The 27,194-nt window shown below is 41.0% G+C and overlaps 1 protein-coding gene across 2 annotated transcripts in view; it reads left to right on the forward strand.

The window, feature by feature from the left end:
* The first annotated feature begins 11,110 nt into the window (after positions 1–11,110).
* Positions 11,111–27,194, forward strand: part of LOC147640319 (metal tolerance protein 4-like) — an 88,972-nt gene continuing 72,888 nt past the window's right edge. The window contains exons 1-3 of one of the 2 annotated variants that reach the window (XM_086779184.1): positions 11,111–11,870; positions 12,669–12,835; positions 15,919–16,117. In XM_086779184.1, the coding sequence (XP_086635310.1) occupies positions 11,648–11,870; positions 12,669–12,835; positions 15,919–16,117 (589 nt within the window). In that variant the 5' untranslated portion in view covers positions 11,111–11,647. The remainder of the gene's footprint in view (positions 11,871–12,668; positions 12,836–15,918; positions 16,118–27,194) is intronic. The other variant, XM_086779191.1, reaches the window with a different exon arrangement.

The raw sequence follows: 27,194 nt of genomic DNA on the forward strand, positions 1-27,194 counted from the left end.
AGGACAAATAGTTGATCATCAATCTAGAATAGTGAATGCATGTTTGGAGGTTCTGTGCGTTACTGTCTACTAAAAGAGCAACGCTATACCATCACACAAGAGGCTTTGAGAAAGGAACTTGCAGACTCAAAGGTGTCACCAAAACACACAAAACAAGAATCATAGCACACATTGCACCTTTCAAAGACACTCGGGAAGATTTACACAGCACACGTGCCCTCCTCTACAATCACAAGAGCTCTTTTATAGCTTTAGTCAACTACAGTCCTTAGTTGCTCACCACCTCTTTCCCTAGTATGTCGACTCTTTGTGGCCTCACAAACATCATCTTTTTCTGCATGCCAGCATGCCGTACCATCTCTTCCACCCAACACTGTTGATCGTCATGCTATTGCCTCTCCACCACTCCTTTGATTGATTACAGCCCGTTATGCTTTGATTGATTACAGCCCGTTATGCTTACAATGCCCGCACGATTATAAATGTTCTCCTCCATCCAGTGATGCGCAATTTCTTGAGCTTTTTACATGTGCTGACTGCACCACCCATTGATCTCTATTTTTATCATTTGTTTTTTTTAAGCTTAAAGCCAAAGCTTTTGAAAAAATAGTAAATATTCACACGGCCCATATAACTAGGCGCCTTAGTCCATATCCTCAATACATGTATAGAAAAAAAGTCACCAAAAGGTTTGGCATCTTGTCTCGATGATGTAAGTGCCTTCGCCAATGAAGATCCTCAACACATTAGGCTACCACTAGTGTCCAAGCCTTTTACTAATAACCCATCCTTGAGTTTTAATGATGAAGAAATCACATGCCAATACACTCTCCCAAGTGATGCCACTCAAAATTCCATCCTGTGTTTTACTTCATGCCTCTAATCATGCAGTCACACCATGCTATATTGTTGAAATGAGTGATGCTAGAGTGCCAAGTCACCTAGCCAAGTTATCCCACATGAGCTATCATAGCTTTGTTGTACTCTCCTCATATAAAAGAGGACCATTTTCAAGCAAATGAAAATTGTAGCAAGCTCTCAAGCCTCTCTATGAGTACAAGTCTCAATCTTGTAACCTAATTCAGCTTGAGTCTTAAGCTAAATTAGTTTAGTTCATTCATCATGTTTGTTATTAGGTATCACCCACCCTAGCTTAGCTTAACACTAATCACATGTTAGGATCTAATTAGATAGTTGGTTGTCATTAGGGAGCTTGATCCATCAATTTCATCATATATATACAAAGATGATGACAAAAAAATGCCGTTTGCTTGAATGGTGGTGATCATCATCATTCTTGCTACATACTTCTTTAGTCTCAATACCCATTAACTCTTCTCTGGTGCAAGGTTCCATCCAATTCCTCTAGCTGGTATGAGCCATTAGAGAATCTTTGTTGTACTTTGAAAGGACCTTCCCATCTTGTTTAGAACTTAGTTTGGAAAGTATTATCCAGCTTGCTGTTATATCAAAGCACAACATGACCTTTACCAATGCCTTTGTATTTGATCGTTTCATTGGCCCTCTGTTGATTTTTTTGATAGTGTTCCAAAGCATGCATGTTGTCCAATTCTTCTTCTTATAGTGCAAGGAGTCTATTTCTGAAATAGTGTTATGGTTTTAACAAGAACTTTAAGGTTGGTACTTTCACCTCTTACAAGCTATCCCAAGTACTTTCTCTTGGGCTTGCTTTCTTTCACACCAAGTTATCCTAGTGCATGTACATACAGAGGAGATCTTGCTATCTTAGGGACTCCTCCTTAAGTACTTTCCCTGAGGGGGAAGTAGAGAGGAAAAGGAGGCTATGATAATGTAACGGAGAACATAGCCATGCTAGGGATTCTTCCCTAGGTAACTTCTACAAGTAAATAGGGAGGATCTTTTGGCCTCTAGATGAAGCCCTTGTCTTTACACTTCCTTCCCTTGCGGACCAAAAATCACCATCCCTTCAGTGGCTTGGTTTAATCTCTCCTTGAAAGATCCATTTAAAAAAAAAAGCATGAGCATTAACAGGCTTTGGTCTTCCATTCTTTTACTTTGTTTCTCTACCTGTTTTACCAAGATTAGTCCCCCTTTGTATGTGAGTAGATTGGCTAAAGAGGCTCGTGTGGATTCCTCGATCAAGAATGTGAACTCGAATTCCTTCAACTCAACTATCCACTTCATCATACTTCTTGACAAGTTAGTATTGTTGATAAGTTGAGGTAAGAGAGTATAACTGGTCAACACTACAAAGGGTTTGAGTAGAAAGTATTTTCTGAACCTCCTGCAAGCATAAACTAGACTTGATAGCACAAGCTCTGCCTTTGTATACCTCCTCTCTCCACTTCATTCTTCACTCTACTTGCATAATATACCTGTCTCATATGCCTAGACTCATTCCCTTGTTGCAAAAGAATAGCCCCTATTGCATATGTCCCAATAGAAGTATTCACATAAAATGGCTTATTGAACTCAGGAGCCTTTATATTTGAAATTTTCCCCAATAATTTTTTTACCTTTCCAAACACTTCTTCACATTCCTCATCCCACTAAAGAGGATCCTTTTTTACCACTTTTTAAAATGGATATAGCAATTAAGATAACAAAGGAATGAACCTTGACATATATTTTACTTTTGAATGAAAGTGTGTAACTACTTTGTAGAAGTAGGAGAAGATAACAAAATAAGAGACTTGACCTTATATGGATCTAGTTCTATCCTGTTTTGGGACACCACATGCCTAAGAAGCTTGATCCTTGGCTATTTAATAAAGCACTTTTTGGGATTCAACTGCCCACCCCTTACATCCAACCTGTAGAATACTTGCTCTAGTTTATTGCAATGTTCATGCCTTGAACTGAAAATACAAATGTCATCTAAAAAAACTTTGACACAAAGTGATCTAAGAATGGCGCAAGTACTTTATCCGATCTTTGTTGGTACCAGGAAGGAGCATTTGTTAAACCAAATGGCATAACCCTATAACAAAAATAGCCCCAACAGGGTGTGATGAAGGTTGTCTATTCTTCATCTTCAGGTGCAATGGTTATCTAGAAATACCCATAATATCCATCACAAATGCTATATCTCTCATGCTCTACAGCTTTATCCAAAATATCATCAAGAAAAGGCAAAGGGTAATGATTCCTTTTTGTAGCTGTATTCAATGGTTTGTAATCCACACACACTCGCCACCTTCCATCCTTTTTGGGTCTGATTACCCCAATCTAAGTTTTTAACTAGATAGATAAATCCAGCTTTCACAAGCTTATGTATCTCTTCCTTAAGTACTTAAATATGTTCTTGTCCCAACCTTCTCGACTTCTCGAACACCGGTTTTACACCCTCCTTTAGTTTAATCTTGAGCGGTTCACCCGCAAATCCTCTTATATCTTCATATGAAGTGATAAAAACATTAGGAAATTTGGCAAACATAGCAAGATACTCTTGTCTCTCCTTTGACATTTTGTGGTCTCTGGGGTGATGGCCTCTATACACCACCAATAGGCACACACAAGAAAGAAACACAATGGGATCAGAACTAGGGGATGTTAGGATCCCATCTCCAAGGGCTCCAACCAGACCTGCAAAATATCCCCAGCCCTCTAAATGACTCTAGTGGACACTTCAACACCATCCCAACCTCCCTTTCTGGCCTAGATTCTTGCTTCAGGTGTCCTCCCTAGTCAGTTATCACCTCCAGCAGCTCTGAACTTACACTTATTGGCCTCTCCTGACAATAGCTGCCCTCCAACTGACCAAAACCACTCCCAGCTGATGTAGAAATGTATGTTTCTGCCTTCAAAATCCTCTACTAATCTCCAGAAAGAAAATCTTCCTCCATACTCCCTTTGTTGTCCTCTAAGGTCAACTGACCTGATATACTAATCCTTAGGGCCTTTCTAGACCCCCTGCTGACCTTCTTCTACCTCCCCTATGACCTTCCTTTAACCTAGCAGAATTATGACCTTCCTTTAACCTAGCAGAATTATGCCTCCAAAATCTGATGCAAAATTTTGACTTAGAAGCCTTTATAGAAACGTAAACCTTCCTCAGGTGCCCTCTGTCATCCTCAGGCCCTCAAACACCTCCAAAATGTTCAAGCTATCACACTATTGGATCTCTACTGCCTGCACTAACCCAGAGCTACCTTAGGACTGTCTGTCTTTTTAAGGATGACTAACACTGACTCAGTCTGAAGCAATTCTCCTCTCCTCTACATCCGTCGTCAACTCTAGGCTCTTAGAACTCTTAAACCAAGTTAGAACCCAACCTTCAACCTAATAACAATTTACTCATTGTTGTCACAAGCTCACACAGCCCTCTAGCCTTTATGTTTGCTGACTATTGTGTTGATAGACCAAACTGTCAGCTCTGAACCCACAAATAGCTCTCTCAAGCTCAGACAAACCCAAACAAGACCAACATACCATCAGCTGACTATATTGAGGTCCAGCTAACACAAAATTGACTCCTCAAAACCTCCACTTCTCATCATACACACACAGAGTTAGTTCTAACCTAGAATCAACACAACTGATAAAGCCCAAACTCTCAGATTTCATCATATATGCTAAACAGTAGTATCCCAACAACCTTGGGACTTGGGTTCCAAGAAAAGAAGAAAAAAACACAGTAGACTCAAGAATTTTCCTGTGATGGCTCCCGGCAACACAGCTTCAAAACTCCTTATCCTCTGTCATGCATGACACACAACTCTTACACCAAAATAGCACTTCCGTTTGATAGAAGAACACATACATTGGAATAGGATCGAATAGAATCAACAAGTATCTAACGAAGGTTATCTCCCTCTACTCTGATTCGATCAAATCTCCCACACTAAGCTGTCTTCTTTTCTGCAAACTTGAAAAAGGCGCATGTATTATAGCCTGCAATCAAAACAAAAATCAACTTGTAGGAGACCACTCGTACTGCAGTCAATTTCTGACCCTCCTCTCTCTGGTGGGATCTCCAACCACACCTTTGCATGGAGAGTCCTCGAAAAAGATCTCCCTCTTGCCTTCACTTCTTCCAGATCCTGCCACCGCCCGTAGTCTCCCTACGTTGGCCACGCTATTTCTACTCTTATTTTGCGCACATACGCTTTTACTCTTGGCTGCCACGCATCTCTTGCCACCTTGGATTTACACCCACACTATCATCTACACACTCCTTCTTTCTACACACTATCATCTACACACTCCTTCTTTCTACACATTGTATTTGGGAGGGGTCATTTCCCCCCTCCACAACGTAAGACTGGTACTCAGCATCTTCTCTACTAGCTCCTATAGTTGAGGTGTGGAAACCTTTGGTTGCATTAGGCTCTCCAGGGTTTCAAATCTTCCCTCCTATTCAGCTGCATACATGGCCGTGAGTTGAACTTCTTATGGATCTTCCTCTCTAAGTATGAAGGATACCTATCCATTTTCTACCTCAAAATCATCACTCTCCTCTTCTTCACTTTCACTTTCTATCTCTTCCCCTTCAGCACTCCCTTCCTCTTCTTCGTTCAGCTCCATGTGACTTACCATGTCGAAGCTCATCCTTTTTATAGTACTGATGTCTTGTCTTATCAACATTGGCTTCTTGCACTTTACTTTTGACACTGGGGGATATTCGGCTGCTTTCATCATCGACAGTCGTCTCTCACACTTTCCCTTCGATCCAGGTCAGAGATTGCTTCACTTCATCTCATCAAGACGGGAGGCTCTCATCCTTTCCATTTGACCCTCGGGGTCATACTCTTCATGTTATGGTATTTGGGTCTTCCATGACAGTGCCTTGGTCATGATTTTTGGCTTTCATAGATAGCCTTTTGTATACATTTGATTTTTGCATGACCACCCTTTCGATTTTGAGAACGAAATCATTATAGGAGAGGATGGCTTGTAATGAATTAGATTAGGTTTAGGACCTTGGTTATGGGCTCAAGTATAAAATGAAACCCATGGACTACTACTTTTTTGCATGATACTCACAAAGTTAAAACCTCAATTGAAAGAAACAACATGCTATTATTTGCATAAACTTAATTTAACTTAACTCTATCATAAAATACTCTTAATTTAACTTAACTCTATCATAAAATACTCTTAACATTTAAGTGTAATATTTTAAAGCACTATAGAATAAAATTACACTTAACATTTAAGTGTAATATTTTTAAGCACTATAGAATAAAATCACTAACATTATCATCAAATATTCGTTCAACATGTCTAAGATTATAAGACACTAGGAAATAAGATCATCAACATTTTAGAACAAAGAGAAGATAATCCACTTCTTATATTAATGAAAGAAAGTAACTAAGCATTAAACTAGATTAACCTAAGAAAGCATGGATTAAGCAAAGATTAGCAAAATATTAACAAAGGTTTAGGGTAGAAAGAGAGTATTGGTCATTATCAAATGATTATCAAGGTTATCCCCAATAATGGCCTATGTTAGTATATATACATGACCACCCCTTTCACACTATCATTAATATTGTCCATGGGCATGATCTATTGGCCTTGGGCCCATTATTCATATGAGACCATTTCACTTTGTTACAAACCATCCCCACCCAAGAGGTTTTGTCCTCGAAACCATTGATATATACAGTCACAATCCACATGGATATAGTATATGTCTCAATGGACTTATGTCAAGCTTCAAGCTCATGCTCACACCATGTATGGGAAGCCAAAATTGCATGTATGGGAAGCTCTTATGTCATGTATGGGCTAATTTTATGAATATGATTAAAATACGGTGTGTGGAAGGTGGAGCCACAAATGTCAGGGGGGGGAGATTGCACCCAATGAGTTTTGTCTTTGTCTTCTTAAATTATTTTGTCTAAGTTAAGGTTATGTGAATAGTTTTATATGTTTTTATGGGTTTGCTGGTTTTACATTATACTTGGAACAAAGGTCGTGTTTCATAAAGATATCACTTATAATTTTTAAAGGTCCTGTTTCATAAAGATACCACTTATATTTTTTTAAACAAAAATGCTCAGCATAAAAGATGATGTTTATGAATGATTGTGGGTCTTTGTGTTTTTCTTTAATATGTTTGTAAGGTGCTTTATGTGAGTATAGTATGTTTATAGTATAACACTTAAAAGTGGCAAGACACCCTTTTTGTAAATGGGTATTTATAACTTGTTTTTTTCTAATCCTGTGAGAAAACGTACGACTAGTTACGCTTTTTGTAAATGGGTATTTATAACTTGTTTTTTTCTAATCGTGTGAGAGAAAATTTATGACTAGTTATAGGTGGTCTATAGTTTTCGGTGTAGATCTAGTGATTGTAAAAAGGTGGGAATATTTAGGTTAGGTGGTAAAAATGTAGGCTAAGATATTTAAAGGAATAATTAGGTTATGTATTGAAGGGAATATTTAGGTTAGGTATTTGAGGGAATACTTAGGTTAGGTGGTCAAATTTAGGAAAATTTTCATTTCCTCTTTGTTTTTCACATGTGATAATGATGATGCTTTAAAAGACAATTATGGCTCAATATAGGGAAAAAAAAGTATCACTTATTGATTTAGAATTTTTAACAATACGTGATTGCTTTGTATATTTCTTTAACATGTTTAGAAATGATTGCAAGTCATGGTATATGAGTACAGTTATTGTTTACAACAGAACAATGTGAAAAGTGGCACGATACTAGTGTTTGGGAAAGAATTTATTATAACCATACACGCTTCCTCTTGAGAATCCTACTTAAACGGGAAATAAACATGAAAAGGTATAAACTAAACTATTAATGCCATTTTTACTAGCGTCGAGAGAATCCTTATTTAGTTGAGATTAGGCGACAATTTTGAGATTTTAGCCGGCTCTAGGATGAGTAGAGGCATAGATTTTTTGAACGTTGCATGATACACTTTTGCAAATGGGTCTTTACACCTTATTTTTAAATAATCACATGAGATAAAACTTATAACTTAGTTACAAGTGGCCTATAGTTTTGGGTGCAGCTCCATACATTGTAAAAAGGTATTTAAGGGGATATTTAGGTTAAGGTATTTAAGGGAGTAATTAGGCTATGTATTCAAGGGAATATACAGGGTAGCTATTTAAGGGAATACATTGGTTAGGTATTTATGTGAATACTTAGGTCAAACTTGGGTGAATTTTCATTTCCTCTTTGTTTTTCACACGTGTTAATGATGGCGCTTTAAAGGATAATTATGGTAAAATAGAATTTACTATAAAGTCAAACGGTTGTAGAAAGGTATTTAAGGAGAAGTTTATAGCTGGCCTACATTAGACTTTACTCTAAAGTCTAACAGTTGTAGAAATGTATTTAAGGAGATGTTTATAATAAGGTGGCCTACATTAGACTTTACTCTAAAGTCTAGCAGTTGCAAAAAGGTATTTAAGGAGATGTTTTTAATTAGGTGGCCTACATTAGACTTTACTCTAATGATTGTAGAAAGGTATTTAAGGAGACGTTTATAATTAGGTGGCCTGCATTAGTTTGTAAACTTATAATGAACTTAAGATTGATGCACCATGAATAATCATTTAGCATGCAAGACCCATATTTTCATGTATCAATCTGATATATTCCAGTTTGTCCTCAACCCCTTCCCTATAATAAAATAGCTAAGAATACTCCTCGATGGCCAAAAAAGCTGGGGCTTACAACATAGCACACAAAATTCATTTTATTATAAAAAAACATGTGCCATGAAAGCACTGTTCTTGATAAGTGAGAACCTAATTGATGCCAAATACCCCTCAATGTTCAAAACTTTATTAAGTACTTGTTGTGTCCTTTGGACACTTGAGGTTGCATCATACCTAATTGTTGAATCAATTAGACAGCTAGGGTGGTACGTGAATAATTATTGTTCTTAGAGAAAATGGTAATGAAAGTACCTTTTGAACAAGTGTTGGAATTAGGGATCTAAACAAGTAGAATCTCAAATGTTGATATTTGATGAGAGTAGGATCTTCCTTCAAAGCCGAACAAATATATATTTTTCCCCCTAAAAGACTTCTAGATGTATTAACACCTAAACTTTCCAAAATAAGCATGACAGCTGTAGAAAATCAAGTATGATATAGATATACGATGCATATATATGTTCTTACTTTTGTGTAAATAATCAAGCTTGATGTAGATATATGTTCTTACTTTTGAGAATGGCAAAGACTAGTAGTACTAGTGCTTGGTAATGACCTTTTAAGACTTGCTAGGTGCATGCCATGTGTATGCAAATTTTAAATATTTTCTTTTTGAGCAATAATGGAGTGTAAGAGAACATTTATGGTTATATACAAATATTGAATAGTCTTTTGTGGATTTAAGGATAGATTTTAGGTTGGGTGGTCCACATGTAGGAAATAATCTATTTTTCTCTTTATATTTGATGATTTAGATGACAAATAAACTTAACTCTACCTTCTAGATATTGTAAGATTGTAGTTAAGGAGATTTTTATGGTTAGCTAGCAAATTTTCAATTTGATCAGGCAAAGTTATTAAATTATTTTATATAGATTTTTATTTGGTCAGTTTGAAAGAGTTTTAGAGATGGGGATGGGTTTAAAGTAATGTAGGACCATCTACGTTTATCAGCTTGTTTAAATAAAGAGAATTCTCGAACACACAATGCAATTAAAGTTTATGGGCCTCTACATACACGCACATGTTGCACAAAGACAAAAATGGGAGTCTTCTGAATAATTTTATAGTTTTTTTTTGGTGAGTTTGAAAGAGTTTCAGAAATTGGGATGGGTTTAAAGTAGTGTATAACAATCTATGTTTAAATTGGGATGGGTTTAAAGTAGTGTATAACCATCTATGTTTATCAACTTGTTTAAATAAAGAGAATTCTTAAACACATAATGCAAATTGAAGTTCATGGGCCTCTACATACGTTCAAATATTGCAATCTCCGCCACTTAGTAATCTTGTATGTCTATTGGCTATTTTAGATTAAAGTGTATGAAAGCCCTATCCAATAGTGTTAGGCCTTCCCGCAAGTTTTTTTGAAGAATACAATGCATGTGCAATATTGCTTGCCATAATTAATTATTTCTATCCTCTGATTTTGTGGAAAAGGACCCAAGTCTTGGTAAATAATGTTGTAAAAGTTGAGTAGTGACTAGCATCTTTTGTAGGGAGATTCTCATTTTTTAAATGTCTAAGTGTTTGATTTTGCTACGTTTGTTTTGCCCATGAGTGTCGATGTATTTGGGCACTGCAGTTTCTAATTAGCTTCATGAATTTTGTAAGGCCGAGCTACCATTCTAGTGTGTGAGCTAGGAGAGCTACCTTAATTTCAATGAAAACAACGAGGCAACTTATTCATTATACTCTTTTGATGGCCAAATTTCAAGAAATTTGCGATTTTCTTCGCTCCATAAGGGGTGGGGATGAAGAAACTAACCCCTTGCCCAAAAAAAAACACAAATATGAACAGTGGCATAACACACTTGGTTGTTCTTAAGCCAAAAAACACTCAAAGCAATGTTGGAAAACCTGGTTTGTGGTGTATTCTCCCCAACCGCAATCTAAGAACCCGAGTTGAAATATGGCATTGTTTAGGGACAAAAGTGATAGATTGTTAGCATTTTTACTATGTTACAGTGATAAATGTAAGTTACATTTGAGCATTGCCTTTATTTTTTGATGGGTTGGAAAAAGATAGGTGTTAACTTTTAAGGAAGCTGGATCAATGATTGGGAGATGGGGGTAAGATAGGACCGAGGTGAAATGATGGGCAGATGGGACCGAGGTCCCTGAAATGATGGGGTAAGATAGGACCAAGGTCTGTGAAATGATGGGCACATGGGATCGAGGTCTGTGAAATGATGGGGTAAGATAGGAGTCCCAGTGTCAAAAAACGACATTCCTTTAGTGTAATTTTCATTGGAATTGAGAAAAACCGGTCATAATTTTGCCCAGCCTTGAATTTAAAGATTCAAAAGTTCTGAAGTTTTAGTTATAAAACCGATTAATTTTGGGGACAGCCGATGAAAAAAAAAACGATGAATCTATGCATTTTATCATTTAAAACCTGGATGGGCAGGAAAGTAAATTTTTTTTCATGGGTTAGAAAAAAAGTTTATTTCTGAAACTAGATAGGATCTAGGTGAAATGATTCCATGACAAGGAGGGTGATTTGAAGGTGGGTGTGCTAAGTGATGAGAAGGTACATTGGAAAAGCCTGCAGGCCTCTCTGCCTAGATCGAGTGTGTACTAAGAGGTACCTTGTTATTTTTTTTGTATGTTAAAAGGCCTAGGCTACGTGAACCTAAGGCTCCACACGCGCGGGAGCTTGCCACGTGCGTGCTCTCGTGAGTGGCAGGAGACGTCTTCTTGAAAGAGAGAGAGAGAGGCTATGCGCGCCTGTGTGTTGGGAGAAAGAGAGAGAGAGACAGTTAGAGTCGCCGTGCTTGCGCGTGTGTCGAGAGAGAGAGAGTTGAGAGAGTCTCCGTGCTTGCGCGTGTGTCGAGAGAGAGAGAGAGAGAGAGAGAGAGAGAGAGTGTTGAGAGACAGAGGGAGAGTCTCCGTGCGCGCGCGTGTTGAGAGAGAGAGAGTCTCCCACCTGAACACAACATCTGTGGAGGCGTGGACTGGGGAGGGTTTTATTTTGCCCACAGCCTCAGAGGTTTAAGCATATACAGACAGACAGAGAGAGAGAGAGATATGGAACAGCATGTGGACATAATTGCGCCTCTGCTAGAGGACCACAACACTACTGCAGAGGACGTCCTTCTCCAGCCGAGCAGCAGGCATATCAGCTCTGAGTTCCAGGGCGATGACCGCCTCAACCTCCAGCAGCTCTCTGGGCGATGGCAATTCAAGCTCCAAAGCAACATCGGCAAATGGATCGATATCTTCGATGAGTGCGGGGAGCCTCTTTCTCGCGGTTGGCTTGCTCTCCTGTACATTTTGCTCTGATGAATCCCGCTTTATCCCATACCCTCAAAAACACACACACACACACACACACACACACACACACACACACACACATACAGAAGACCCCTTGATCGAACGATTCCTGAAATGTTGACATGGCCACCTCCCAGCGTCTCATGATGGAATAGAGAGCTGGTCTGTCCATTCTGCTGCAGTCTTTCTGCTACGCTGGTCGTTTGACCAACAGGAATGGAGGTCTTGATGTCCGTTCCCTACTCTTTACTGGACTAGTACTTGTTGAAGCCCCAAGCAGTCCCACAAGAATCCCAGCAAAACCAATTCAAGCATTTCTGAATTTCCTGCTCTATCCCATGCTTTGGACAGTCTTTTGTTGCGTTGAGATGATGTTCAAATAGCCTTTCTCCTGCTGTCATTTGTTTTACCTTTCTTTAAAAAGCTCTCAAATGAATGTTTAACAATGTGGGGTTTTTATTCCTCGATAATGCACATGTGCCTTGGAAAGTCTTTGAATACATTTGTTTAGCATTATGGGTGTTTGGGCTTCCTTTTTTTTCCATTTTTGTTGATTTTATGCTTTCAGTTGCTTTGGCTTGCCTTCATGCATGCACATATTGCATTGTTATGAGATTTTTCATGGTGGATTGTTTTATGACAGTTTACAGTTTCGTACTTAGTTTAAGTTCTATGTAGTTTTGATGCCCTTTGCATCAGCATATGTAGAGGTGAATCATTGTATGGCAGGTATAGCAGGGCGCTAACTTCTTTTACGTCATATGAATGACAGCAAAGCAAGAGTACAACCGAAAGCAGAAGGCAACATTACAAACCTACAAGGAGGTTGATGGTCTAGATTTTACAAACCCAGTTCCAGACTCAAGTGACAAGGACACGAGAGAAAATCTGGCCGTAAATTTATCAAATATTGCGAATATAATACTTTTGATCTTGAAGGTAACAAAGAAATCTTGGACCTCCTTGTCACCCTTGTGTTATGCTTCAAAATCAGAGACTTTGTTTTTGTGTTTAATCCTCTTCTATAGTGGCATGCTCCCTCAAGGGTTTCAGGTCTCAAGAGCTTAGTTTATAGTAGTTTACAAGGTGTTTCCATGCTATTTCCAAAGTTTTTTTTTGTTTTTTTGTTTTTGTTTTTGTTTTTGTTGCAAAGATGTAACAGAAATTCTTTGAATTCAAATTTCCCACGGATGCAATGTTGAGCTGCACTTGTGTTCTCGTTTGGTTAAGTCCCTCCTATGTTTTCTCACTCGTAGCGTATACATTTGTGTTTCTTTACATTACAACTACCTAGATGTCTAGCAACTACAAGGGATAAGTAAAGAATTTACTTAGTCACAATAGGAGCAATGGTTCAAAGAAATCTTGGAGAAGAATTGGCTGACCAAGAGGTGATTTGCCGACTGAGGTAAATTGTTAAAATCTAGATGGATTGAGGAGGGAATTCTATATAGTGATCGAGCCAGACCTTTTTGTAGTGTAAAGCTGGCCCATTGAATAGCACAGGCCGTTTCCTCATGATTGCTTGCTTTGAGCTAGAGAAGTAAGTGCAGGAATATACCAAATGAAATGAAGTGCAGGCGGTAATATACCAAATGAAATGAAAATACTTGAAATAGTGAATGGGCAAGAGAAATGGAATGAGAATAGTTGAAATAGTGAATGGACAAGAGAAATGAAATGAGAATAGTTGAAATAGGGAATGGGCAAGAGAAATAAGTTCATAGCGCATTTTGCAAGCTACTGTATTTACTATTGGTGGGTAGCAAAGGGATTGCACCAAGGGATTGCTTTTGGCCTTGCAGACTGGCTCAAAAGGATGGTTATCCTAACAGTGACTGGGTATGTACCCATGATAGATAAAGCAGTACATGGTATAAGTTGGCCTTCTTGATGTATATCTCAGAATTAGTAGAGCAGCATCCATCAGCTCAATAATGACACCCTAGGGTGGCTTTCTTGATGTATTGTCAGTAGGTAGTTGTGGTTATGCCGATAGTTGATCATTTTAGAAAGTTCAGCTTTATTAAAATCAAATACCACTTGTTGATCTGTTGTAAAACACAAGGTTTGATTTTCAATGCCGGATTTTCTGTACAGAAGACTTCTTTTTCAGTGGTGCTAGTGACTTGGCTAGTTGTTGGTTTCCAAAGCAATTATATTGGTGGTAGGGATTGATCTGTTCTAGCCTGATTGGTTTCAACACAGCTTTAGTGAATTCTTTTACTGCCATAAGGGATATAATTATCATTGTTTCCATTGGAAGCACGCACAATGACTCAGCAATTTTCCCCATTGAGGATATTCCCGCTTTTTCTTCAAAACCTTTGAACACCTTCTTTAGTGGTGTTAAATTCACTACTCTATTTTTTTACCACCACCAAACAGAAACCCAGCTTAGAGCCATGGTCTTCTTAGTATCATGTTATATACGGTTGCCAGATTTAAGTAACAAAATAGAATCCAGGCTGTAGTGGAAGCATCAGAAGAAAAAGTTTACGAAAGGCACACTTCTTGTTGCCTTTTCATTCTGTGCATCCTGCTTTTTGCATTGAGTACATCCATGTCTCGAGTAAAAGGGAGCAAAGTTAAAGTTTTTATGATTGAGGTATCTCTAATTTTTCTTTTTATTGAGGAAATGACATAGTTGGAGCTTCCACAGAATTCTTGGGTTGTGAGAATTGTCATCTCAGCTGTTCATCAATCAGCCTCTGCAGAATAGGAATATTTGTTGGCTTGCAATACACCAGCATGCATAGAATCAGTCCACCGAAATTGATGTGCCAGCAGGACAGTAGCTGCTATATTATCTGACCTAGAACCGAAATCCTAACGAGGTTTCATACACCCGACATCATCTTACGCATCGGATGACTGCAATAGATTGGCTAGTGACTCACCACAACCGTGGGTTTAGTGCCTCGAACCAACCTCGAGCCCGAGGTCTAATTACCGCAAGCCTACTTGGTACCGATGGCCCCAACCTAATCCTAATCGTGGGTTAGCACACGTGGGTTAAGGGCGCTAGCAAGAAGAGGTCTAGATTGGCTAAGAGCTTATAATTAACAGCCTAGGGCTAATAATGGCTAAAAGCTTATAAATAAAGCAAGGGCCAATAATAGCTTGTTTTTTACTTTATTAGACACATGAGGTCAAGTAGTCACGTGGTGACTTGGGGCTACCAAGGAAGTGTGCAGGATCTCGGGGCCATGGAGCTGCAACGAAGCGTGTTTCGGTGTAGCGGTATGGGACGCTAGGTTGGGGCCATCGGTACCAAGCAAGCTCAGGGGTGGTTCGAGGCACTGAACCTACAGTTGTGGTGAGTCGCTAGCCACAACCCACTGTGGTCATGTGATGCACACGATGATGTCGGGTCTATGAAACCTGGTTAGGGTTTCGGTTCAAGGTCAGATAATCCTTGGGCATGGCCAGTGGAGACCTTACAACATCAGTCTTCGATCTTTTCTATGGAAGCTGACATGGTAAGACTGAAGCACCCAACAGGTTACATCAATTGTGCAGCTCACCTCCGACGCTCATTTCATGATGCCCTGGAACAGCTGTTAGTCCGCCGTTCCCTAGTACAAGAACGTCCCCAACCCACCTGTTAAGTTCTGATTTCTCAAATTCTTCCATTTCCATTCATCCCACAAGTCTGCCAAGGCAATTTATCCTTCTCTGTTTGGAAGGTAAAGCTGGTTTAAACTGATCAGATACCAATGTTTTTTTTTTTTGTTTGTAGAATCATGATGTTATTTTGGTTTTACCATGCCTTGAGACAATGTGTAGGATGTGTCAACAAAAAGGCCTATTAAGCAACAGGGCTTGTTCCGAGTGTGTAGCATTTAGTGATTTACATTGGAGTAACTTTTAGAAAGCACATGGGAAAGTCACTTCAATACCTCAAAGTTTGTGCCACCATGGTCTTGTATATTTAGTTTACAAAGCCTCAAATTTGTTGTTGTATGTCGGAATAATGAATTCTGATATCAGAATCATGTGGCCGTGTCTTTTTGCTGCAGGTATATGCCTGTGTAAGAAGTGGCTCAATAGCAATAATAGCATCTACTCTTGATTCTTTGTTGGACCTGCTTGCGGGTGCCATCCTTTGGTTCACAAGGCACACAATGAGGACCTATGATGTATACAGTTACCCTATAGGAAATTCCAGGGTTCAACCAGTTGGGATAGCAATATTTGCAGCGGTTATGGCCACACTAGGTGAGTGCATATATGAACTTTTTTTTTTTTGTCTGATGCAAATGCAGGCTATTCAGTATCAGTTAAGGAAAACCTAGTGGCATAGCCACAGGCTTTAAACTTTCACAAGCACTCTTGCAACATGATGACGAAATAGGGTGCACAAGTAATTCTTAGAAGTGATTTTCAAGTCAACTCAAGTGATGGTTGTGGCAACACCAATTATTATCCTCATTGGCTCTATATTGTTGCAATCACCATGTTGAGAGTAAGAACATACGGCAACTGACACCAGCCTGGTCACAATGTAAGAAAGAATCAACATCATAAACACTTAGCTTAGACCACAAAGATCCTCTAGCTTGCATAGATTATGGATACACTGCCATCGCGACACTAAGACATGCTAGCCTGTGCACAAAATGATCAACTGGCAAGGCTAGTGCAACACCTGCTCAGTAAAAATGCATTAGTAGGAGCTTGCTTTGTAAGTCAAAAGTAGACATTTTACCACAAAGTCCTTATATCTCAATGCTTAGGCCGTAAGAAAAATAGTTTATGAAAGTAAATATGTATTTTTGTTTGATTGTTGTAGCTTGTGTTGTGGCTGGCTGTATCATCAAGGTTAGACTTTTGCCTAGGGTTTACTATAATAAATGACTTATGGGTCCGTTTGGGCATGGATTAGTGCAAAATGACTTAATTGATAATAGATGTGCTTTTATTATAATCCACCACCTATATAAGTGAGTTATTGGCTCATAATCAAGATTCCTCATGGGAGGATTTTACAAAATGGGGACCCAAGAGTGGCCTTGGTTGTGCTCTGGCCACACACTTGGATATTGGGCTCTAGTGGTATGGGATGCTAGAGTTTGGGTGAATGGCATGGTCCCTTGTTGGTCTGGCGTTAGGCTTGCGGGTGCTCCCGATGGAGCTAGGGTTGGGTGGCGAGCATGGCAGGCCCAACTAAAACTGATATGTTGCTGCTTAGAGAGCAAGCTATTGCGCTACACTTTTTCTAAGCAAAGGATAAATCTGCCACTCCACTTTTAGGCAGTGCAAGGTGTGCCTCTTCGTAGGGCGAGTGATGCCTATTCCAAACTATTTGTTTTTGGTTTACACATGCAATGTTGGGCTACTTGCAGTTAAGTATTTGAGGGATTAAAGAGGTCATTGGGTCCATCCTTATCACATTGTTGTAATCTGGTCCTTGACCCTCTTTTAGTTTGTTCAGCCTCCTTTTTGAGGGGTAGGCTTGTTTGAGTGTTCAGAGGCTTGGCATTGCCGTTTGGACACTGTACCAGGTCATGTGTGACCAGATTGGTAATGATGGCTTTTTATAGGTCTGGTTAGCTACAGATGGCTACCATACTTTGTTGGACTGGTGTTTCACACTTTGAAAATGGTGAGTATTAAAGAGGTGCAACCTTTGTTGCCTTGCTTTGACACTGTGGGGCCCATTTGGGAGACCAGGTGACCTTGGATGGGGTTGGATGATCCGCCAATAGTGATTGCGAAACTAGTCCTATGGGCCGACTCCTCAATTTGGAGATTGAAAGTCCCGACTCCTCAATTTGGAGATTGAAAGTCATACCTACCAACTACCCGGGGCTGGCCTTGTATTTTCTCGTTCATCCTACAAGTGCTTCAGTAATCACTTCTTTTGTGAAGTAGTTTTCTACCTCGTGATATCGGTCTGTAAGCCACTGAAGTTCTCGTCTTATTCACATAGTAGTTATGAAACGCGTTTCGTATGGTACGAAACTTACGAAACGTTTCATGCCCAAGCCCTATCCACATGAAATTGGGTGTTTTTATCAAATCGACCAGCGACTCACAACCACAAACAACTGAAATAAACTGTACACAACACTAGGGGCCGGAATGATTGGCCGACCTCCCCCCCTCGAGGTTTTTATTACTAAAAGGAGTATGCTCCCAAGTACAATATCATGGGTGCCTGGGAATCCTCAGGAGTCTGCACCTAATTCTCCAAATACATGTAATGAATATAAATCAAGTAATAGGGCCTCTGTGGTTCCCAACCACAAAGCTCACTCGCCTTGCTCTTGAGATCCTGCCGCCTTGCGTAAGGAACCAAGGCTATCCTCTTGGTCTCTCCCCCCTTGCGTGAGAGGTCAAGCTCCTCGTAGTCCACACCTTATGTGGTGTCTTCAAAGTTCCTTGCTTGAAGTGTTCACAGGTACTTTCACACACACACGTGTGCAGCAACTCAAAAAGCCTCTTTTACGCGATTAAGAATCTGGAATTGCTTTTAGGCTTAAATCGGCACCAAATCTGCAAACCCCTGGCGTAGAATAGCCTTTCATGCAAGAAGAAACTGTCCCAAGCTAGGGTATCTGCTGAAATTAGGGGTTGTGCTGTTTTTAAAGAATTTCTTCTGAAAATTAGCATTTTTGACAACAATTTAGGGTTTCTAGAAGTAGGTCTGTACAAGTCCGTACCGTCGTACGGATGCCACATGGCAATACGTAGAGAGTAATCACTTATAGATTTAGTACAGATGATGGTGATGATGATAATGTTGATGATGGCACCAATCCATATAGATTTTCGATGAAGAGATTGATATCCATAGAAGATGCCCATGCATGTGTTTAATATATAGGCTGCCCCATGCTTTTGTTAGAATTTGTGCATCTCACTGTTGTGTGGGACCGGACCTTTTATTGGTATATATGTATTTTACACATTTATGCTAGCATGGGGTATTTTTGCCGCAGTCAGCCAGCTCCATAGGGGCAGTCGGCCAGCTAAATGCCTCCCTATATAAAGGCCGCTTTCTCTCAGCACTTGTAACTTGTAATCCAACATTCCAATACATAGGCACTTGTTCTTTACGCATCTGCTGGCTGATTGCCATTGTAAAAGCCTCTTGCTACATAATAAAGACGTTCATTGTCTGATGTTTCTCTCTTTGCCTCTCTCCCTTGAGCCCTTGAGCCCTTGGGCACGAAAATGGCTCATTACAAGAGCCATTTTCTACACCTCTCAACGGATGATTTTATCACTCGCCCGGCGTACATGGATGTACACCTATCACATGGGATACGTTGTGCTATTGGACAGATCCGGACCTCATCACACCAACTGCGGATTGAGACAAGGCGATATGTGCATCAGATCGTGGATGACCGCATTTGTTAGCTATGCTACCAGGAGGTAGAGATAGAGGAACACTACATTTGCCGATGTACAGTCTATTATGAGATCAGAGGGAGATATCACTGCCTCTTCCGAGAGGGTTTTGGGCCGTTACGCAGGGTCATGGAGTTTGAGGATCAGAGATGCCTGGGATTGTTTCTACTTGAGCTTAGGAGACACAGAGAGACCCTCTTGTAGGCAGGAGGCCGAGCCATGATTTACCTAGACAGAGGACCCTGACAGATTTCTTTGGCACTGGCACCAGCAACCCAGCCCACACACCTCCTCATACCTCCTCCATTGGGCCATCAGGGCACCGACCACGCTCCCAGGGAGTCACCACTGATAGAGCAGTTATCTTATGTTGTGCTCGTCGGCTACGCCCACCAGGATCCCGACCACGGCATCCTCACCATCGCAAGATCAGAGCCATTATTGCTCGGCATCAGAGGCGCCTACCTCGCTTCTACGACCTCTCCATTCTAGACAGCCCCATGGCGGAGATACTTGATCTAAGGAGAGGGCAACACTTCAACTGATCAGCATACATGGATCTACCTGATATACATTTTCCAGTATTTTCCAGTATTTTCTACTCAGTATCATTTCAGAGTCTTACAGTTCTGTTCTTATAACTATAGGACAATCAGTTTATTGTACTTTTTAGTCTCATTTAGTTGTTCTCTTTGATGAGACACCAACTTCAGATGTACTCTCAGTTTTGGTCTCATAGGCCACTATGGCCTCTTAGAGACGTTAATACATCATTTCATTTCATTTCTCCTATGTTTTACTTCCGCATTGTGCAACTTTATCATGGTATATCAGTCACCTAGAGTTTTTGCTGCCCACCTCTGCGTTTTACTCGCTCTTCTGCGTTTTTTGACGGTTGAAGACATTTTTGCGTTTCAATAGTGGTTACATTTTCTTCTCCTGCTCTCCCTTCTTGATCAGCGTTTTCATCTCCTACTGCTCCTGCCGTGCGTTTCCTCGTGGAGTCCAAGTGCAATCTAGGGAAGGGTTGTGTTGGTTGGTGATTGGTGGGTGTGTTTTCTCTTCATCATTGTTTTGCCTCGAGTGGTGCTCATTCCCTTGCGTTAACCGCATGGCGTCAAGGTGCAAGCCTTCTTGGCTGCGTTTCTTGCTTCTTCAAGCATTTTATGCAGCGGCTGGTGGTGTTTGGTCTTATCTTTTGCAGCAAGGGCAGCAGTGGAGGGTGGTGTCTTTGCGTATGGTGCGGCCAGATAAGTGGCTTCAACAGATCCTCTTCTTCCATGGCTTCTTTCCCCTTCTGGAGGATGCTTTCCAGTGCGTTTTGGTGGACTGTTTTCTGCTGTCCAGCCCCCCTCTCTCTCAGTTTTGAGAGGGGGCTGATTGATCCTCGTGCCGCCTTGTTCCATTGGAGAAGTGTTGGAAATTGGTGGAGTGCTGAGATCATCGGTGGCACAAAGGCTTGCTTGCAGAGGTGTGCCCATGCCATGGATATGGGTTTCCTCTTGGAGGAGGAATCTGTCCTTGTTTCTCAAGGGCAGGTAAGGTTCCCTCCTAGCGGACAGGATCAATGTCGCTATTGCTACTCTTGTCGAAAGCAGGTCAGTTGGCCAAGGATTGCAAGACCAAAGATACAGCCCAGGCCAAGACCAAGTTTTCAAAGACTGCAATGATCATATATAGGATGATGACTCTGATACTTCTAGTGTTCCCAAGGTTACAAAAGCCAGGGAGGAACTGGATGGTGAGCTTCTATAGTTATACAGAAAGTTTTTCCCCGTGTGCTTCCAACCAAAGGAGGCTTCTGGGCAGGAGAGGGGGCTGTCACAAGCCCTAACTTTTGGTGCATGGGACTAGCGTGTCGGAGTTCCAAGCAGGTAAAATATTTGACATGACAAGTTCATTTTTGAAGCTATGGATTGGATATGTTCCAAGTCTATTGCTTGGTGTAGCAAAGATTATGGACTAGATGAGTTCCAAGTTCATTGTTCGAGTTTTTCTGGATGTGATGTGTTCACCGTCTACTGTTGGGGGATGATGGGCGCGGTGTTTTCTGCAGACTCATGATTCTATACTAGGAGCCAAGAAGATTTCTTTGTTGTTCAGGGTGGCATTTTGTTTCCAAGAGCCTAGTTGGTAGGTGCTCTTTCTGAGGTGCATCCGGTATCTGCAGTACTGGAGTGTCCTTGGTCGCATCATCATTATCTTTTCTTCTTCAGACTTTTGCACACACTGAGCGTTGCAAAGGGGATGTTAGAATTTGTGCATCTCACTATTGTGTGGGACCAGACCTTTTATCGGCGTATATGTATGTTACACATTTATGCTAGTTGTGGGGTTATTGTGATGTAGTCGGCCAACTCCAAAGGGGCAGTCGGCCAGCCACATGCCTCCCTATATAAAGGCCACTTTCCCTCATCACATGTAATCCATCATTCCAATTCACAGGCACTTGTTCTTTACCCATCTGCTGGCATTGTAAAAGCCTCTTGCTACATAATAAAGATGTTCATTGTGTGATGTCTCTCTCTCTCTTTGCCTCTCCAGACCTAAAATTTCCAAAACATAATGTATCACTTGGCTGAAAATAACTTCTAAAGTGTCAGCCTGGCATGGCTAATACCATGTCCCAAAAACTTATTTACAAAAGAATTGTATATATGTTGATACTAAGCAAAATATGTAGAAGACTAATCATGGTTTCCAGTGGATATGACCACATTTCCCTTTCTTTGGGCATTTAGCAGCTGCATGATCTTTACTTCCACATTTAAAGCACTTTGCTTCGTGCATGTAGTCCTCAATTTGCTGTTTGGATAGCCTGTTTCTAGGATACTTTCCCCCTAGCTTAGTAGCTGAGTCACTACATCTTTGGCATTCTTGGGTTCATTCTTGAACGGTTGCCCACCTTCTTTGTTCATGACCTTTATTTATTTTTCCGTGTAAGAGGCCTTTTTGAGGGCCTCATGCCAATTCTCGGCAATCATAGCTGAATGTGTAAGCTGCCAATGGTTTGGTTTGGACACACCTCCAAACTTTGCTGAATGTGTAAGCTGCCAATGGTTTGGTTTGGACACACCTCCAAACTTTGCTGAATGATGTCATGTAATCCTTATCCAAATTTCCTCTTCTTCTCATCATCGGAAGGTTATGAAAAACTCTCCATTACTTGGCTATATAGGAGGAGGCTGATTCTCCATCATTCTTGGACAGCCAATCGCATTCCTTTTGTACATCCTTCTCAAAGTTGGGAGCAAGAAACTGCACATAAAATTGCTTCTTGAAATCTTTCCAAGAATGGGCCGCACTCCCATCCATGATCCTGGATAACCATTAATGACTTGGAGTGTCTTTCAAATGCTTATCAACATGGCCAAGCATAGACTTCTCTGAGAAGTTCTCTACGCAAAAGGCAATCTCAAACTGTTGGATGAAAGCAAGTGCTTTTGTTGTGTCCATCCTACCATTGAAAGTTCTCAAACTTCACATCTTTGAAGCTTGAACTCTTTAAGCCGCTTCCTATGATAAGAGTGTTGGAGTATGCACAAGTGGAAGCGTAGACAAAACAAGAGAGAGAGAGGGAGCAAAGGAGAGAGAGCTTGTGGACAGGATCACCTTTTATAACAACATGAAGCTTTACAATGGCAATAGCCAGCAAAAGAACTGTTGCACTGTGCTTGGAATGGTTGACTGACAAGTGAATATGAGAAGCCCCTTTTATAGTGAAGAGAGAGAGAGCAGGCCAACTGCTCATAGAGCTGTCTGACTGCACATGACTTCCTAAAATAGGAGAAATTAGATAAAATCCCATAAAATAGGGAAAGCCTCATAACACTGAGATGCATAATTTCTAACAAAGAGTCCGCTAGATCATCTGCATCTTTGTCATGGTGAGGTGGTCGTGGTGCTATATCTGTATCTCTATTATAGTGATGCCGTTATGATGCGGTGTCTTGATACCTCTTTTCGGCCTCAAGTCATACTCGGAAGGATCTGGACACTTCACGCGTCGAGCCCCACTTTGCTTCGGCGGAACCATCAGGTGCTTTTGGACATCCATGTGCCCGAAAAAATGAACCAACCCACGTGCACCCAATTTGTGCACAACTTACGCACACCACTATACAACCATTTCGAGACTCTTGTCCGGGCTGGGCACCCCACGTGACGAGCCAATTGTTCTCACAACATCTTGAACTCCATTGAGATCAACACATGCATACAATTCCTCATTTTGAGCTTCCAACGAGCTCGGGTACGATTACCCTTATAAATTGTGGGTGAAAATAAAAATTACAAAGCCTTTTGGTCAAAGCTGGGCAGCGGATCCATGTGTAAACAATCTTCTTTGAGAAGTATCAAAAAACATGCCTTTTAAGCTTGTGAACAAGGGCTTGATAATGCTATGCATGAATGGACCCTTAACTTTCTTCAAGGATTATCAGTGATCACAAACGGCTTATCTTTTTACATAACAAAAAAAGAATCTTGCCTTGTCTTGTTCTTGCAACACGTCACACATCAACTTTAACAAATGTGCTACGGCAGCGGGACCCATCGCCTTACAGCAGCACAGTTCACTCGGCTTCTCCTTGTCTTTTCCAAAACAACATGTGGCTTTGCTGCCTCTGTGCCATCTCTAAAAAAACTGCTAGCTAGACCATCGGCTCCCTCTTCGCAGCTATTTACTATCATCTATGCTCATACGCGCCGCACCCTATGCACTCTGACAGTGAGACGGACCCACAATTGTGATCATCTTCATGAAGCCGCTTTCTTACTCTCTAACAGAGCTTCCATGCACGGCTAATCTACTACAATTTTTAAATTTGCTGCAGTCTTGTGCCTTTCGCTCCCATAACGCTCTCAATGGAGCTTGTGTGGGTGGCCATCCAATCTTTTGCTTTGCAACCAAGTGCTTTCCTCTCAGAGTTCTCCTTTGGGCTTGTTGCCCTTGCTTTACGCTGAGGCCTGTGCAGTTGTTGCTTCTCTTCTTTCATTCGTCTTCCACTTGGCGTTGACTGTGTTCACTTGCTGCTGTTTCTGCTGTTCGCTTTCTTGATGCTGTTCTAAGCGATGGCCTGTTGTCTACTACTGCCTCCTGTCTGTTGTGCTGCTACTTCTTGCAGCTACTTGCTCATCCCATAACGGCTTGAATCTGTCATAGCTTGATGCTACTCACTACTGCTGCATGTCTTGCTATTGTCTGTGTCGGTAGACTGATATCAATCACAAGGCTTTTGTGTATGCAGCTCCTCTTAGCTGCATCTCTCTTTGCCCCTTCAAAACCCCTATCATGAGGTTTCAACATAGCAACTGACATGGCTATTGCTAGCTTTGATTCAAGCTCTGTGTACATGCCTTCTTGCTAGTCAAGAATGCATCTAAGGGTACTTCCTTCAAATCTTCTCCATAGAAGGGATAGGTGCAAGAAATGTGCAAGCTGCCAAGGCTTCCACCCACATGCCCATGCCCATCTTCCATGAGCATCACATTCAAGCTTCGCCTCTCCCGACGAGCTGAATATTGGACTGTATTTTCAGCCCTTATGTACTTGCCCTCATTTGGACAAGTGTGCACCTTCATATGCATCATTGCCCGCAAGCAAGAGCCATGGGATTCTTCCATCTCATCACATATAGCAACTCTTCCAATTTGAGCATTCCCTCATGCTCAATCCAAAACATTTGAGGCAAAATACTTCACAAAGTACCTTCTTACGATTCCATGATTGTGGCAGCTTCATTTGTGTAGACGGTGACTCCATTTGCATCCCCAATGATGCGAAAACTCCACTTGAACTTGATAAAGGCAGCTTCTTAGTTGTTGATGAAGATTCCATAGGTCTTCATAGTGCTGAAATCTCCATTTTTAGCTTTGTAGGCAGCTTCATGGTTTCTCTAATCACCAACATCATAATCTTTCTCCAAATGCAATATTAATGATAATGAGTGTGCTTAAATTTTCTTGATAAGAAAATGCTGAAAATTTAACATATGCTTAATCAAAAACCCACAATTTAAACCATGATCAAGAACCCACCCTAGATTTGGTACCATGTTAAGAATCCTAATATAGGATTGATCATGGTGATAGACAAAAGATTAAGCATGATAACTAAGATGGGTTATATCACACCAAGAACTCCATGGCTAGAGAGTGAGAGAGAGAGTAGCACACTCAACAATACTCTATTGCATATTTTCTCAACCATACAATGAAAGGCTTCTAATATAGATAGCCATTGATCCATCCAACTTTACATGTGGCACTCTCTTTTCCACATGAGTGGCCACAACTCGCACCAAGTAATATCTAGCACTTTTAGAGTGCTTTCCCACACACACATAAACCGAGCTTACATATTTCAACACCCCCTCTTAAGCGAGGTGTTCTCACTCGCCGATTCAAATTTAGCACATTGTGATTTGTGAAAATGCTCTCTTTCAACACTCACAGGGTTTATCAGTAGCAAGAGCATCAAATATAACACCGTGTGCAAAAGCCTTAGCCTTGGATTCCAAGGCTTTTCAAACATTTGGATCATCCCTCAAAGCCATGAGCTCCTGCAACTCAGCGTCGAAGTCAGTAGCTTCAGCTTTGGTCTTGTCATGCTGTTCATAGTCGGGAGTGTTCTCCACATTTTGAGTCACATGGTTGGCCATAGTGAGCTAATCAAGTCCATAGTCAATGATTCCAAGCCCTGAACCGTTTTCCCACACAGAGGGAACAATGCTCTAATACCAATGTAACGGAGCGGAGCGTGTTCAAATAATGATAAACAAGATTAAACGCTTATCATGGCACAACTACACCATACTTGGGGTTCGGAATGGCAGGCCGATCCCCCTCCCTCACGGTATTTTATTACCAAAAGGAGTCTGCTCCCAAGTACAAGATCATGGTATTTTATTACCAAAAGGAGTCTGCTCCCAAGTACAAGATCACGGGTGCCTGGGAATCATCATTAGTATGCGTAGGGACGTGTACTAACCTAGGATTAGGATTAGGGTTAACCCAATATTAGGGTTAAGGGCTTAGCTAGGCCATTTGGACCTAGAGGGTTCACACGTCGGCTAAGGGCGCTAGCAGGATGAGGTCTAGATTGGCTAAGAGCTTATAATTAATAGCCTAGGACTAATAATGGCTAAAAGCTTGAAAATAAAGCAAGGGTTAATAATAGGCAAGTTATTGCTATATGAGTGACCTTAAGGGCACTTATGAGTTTTTGAGGTATCCATGCGGTAGACAGGAGCGCTACTAGGGGCGTGCAAGATCTTCCTCATGGCCATGGAGCTGCAGGGTGGGTGGTTCAGCCTAGTGATATGGGATGCTAGGTTGGGGCCATTGGTACCAAGGAGGCTTGTGGCAATTAGACCTCAGGCTCGGGGGTGGTTTGAGGCAATAAACCTACAATTGGGTGGTGAGTCGCTAGTGACAACAATCCATTGCGGTCATGCGATGGTACGACGTCGGGTCTATAAAACCCATTAGGTTTTTGGTTCTAGTTTAAAGGATCCTTGGATGTGGTCTATGGAGACCTTACATTGGTATTAGAGCATGGATGTGTCAAGTGCTAGAAGCCCAGGCATGGAGGACGTACAAGGCAGTACCCTCATGTGGGCTGTTTTAGCAAGAAAGACATGGTTTCTCCGCATGGATGCGTGGGAAAGGGTGAAAGGGAGAAATCCCTCGTGCGAATGTGCAAGGATTTGAGAGAAGGTGAAAAAGATACCCTCATACAGGTTGGACAGCAAGTCATTTGCCCTTGAAACCCTAGCTTTTTACCCTTGGTTGTGTCTCAAGCATGAAGGTAATTATGGTATCCTTTGGGGCCACATTTTTGTCTGTATTGACATCATGAGACAAGGTACCCATAGGCTTGTTATCTCAGCACAGAACAGCTGGGTAATGGGTTGGTTTGTGTGTAACAAAGGGA

The sequence above is a fragment of the Cibotium barometz genome, chromosome 3 (assembly GCF_041138505.1).
Source record: "Cibotium barometz isolate CiBa-2024 chromosome 3, ASM4113850v1, whole genome shotgun sequence".
Classification (NCBI taxonomy): Eukaryota; Viridiplantae; Streptophyta; class Polypodiopsida; order Cyatheales; family Cibotiaceae; genus Cibotium; species Cibotium barometz.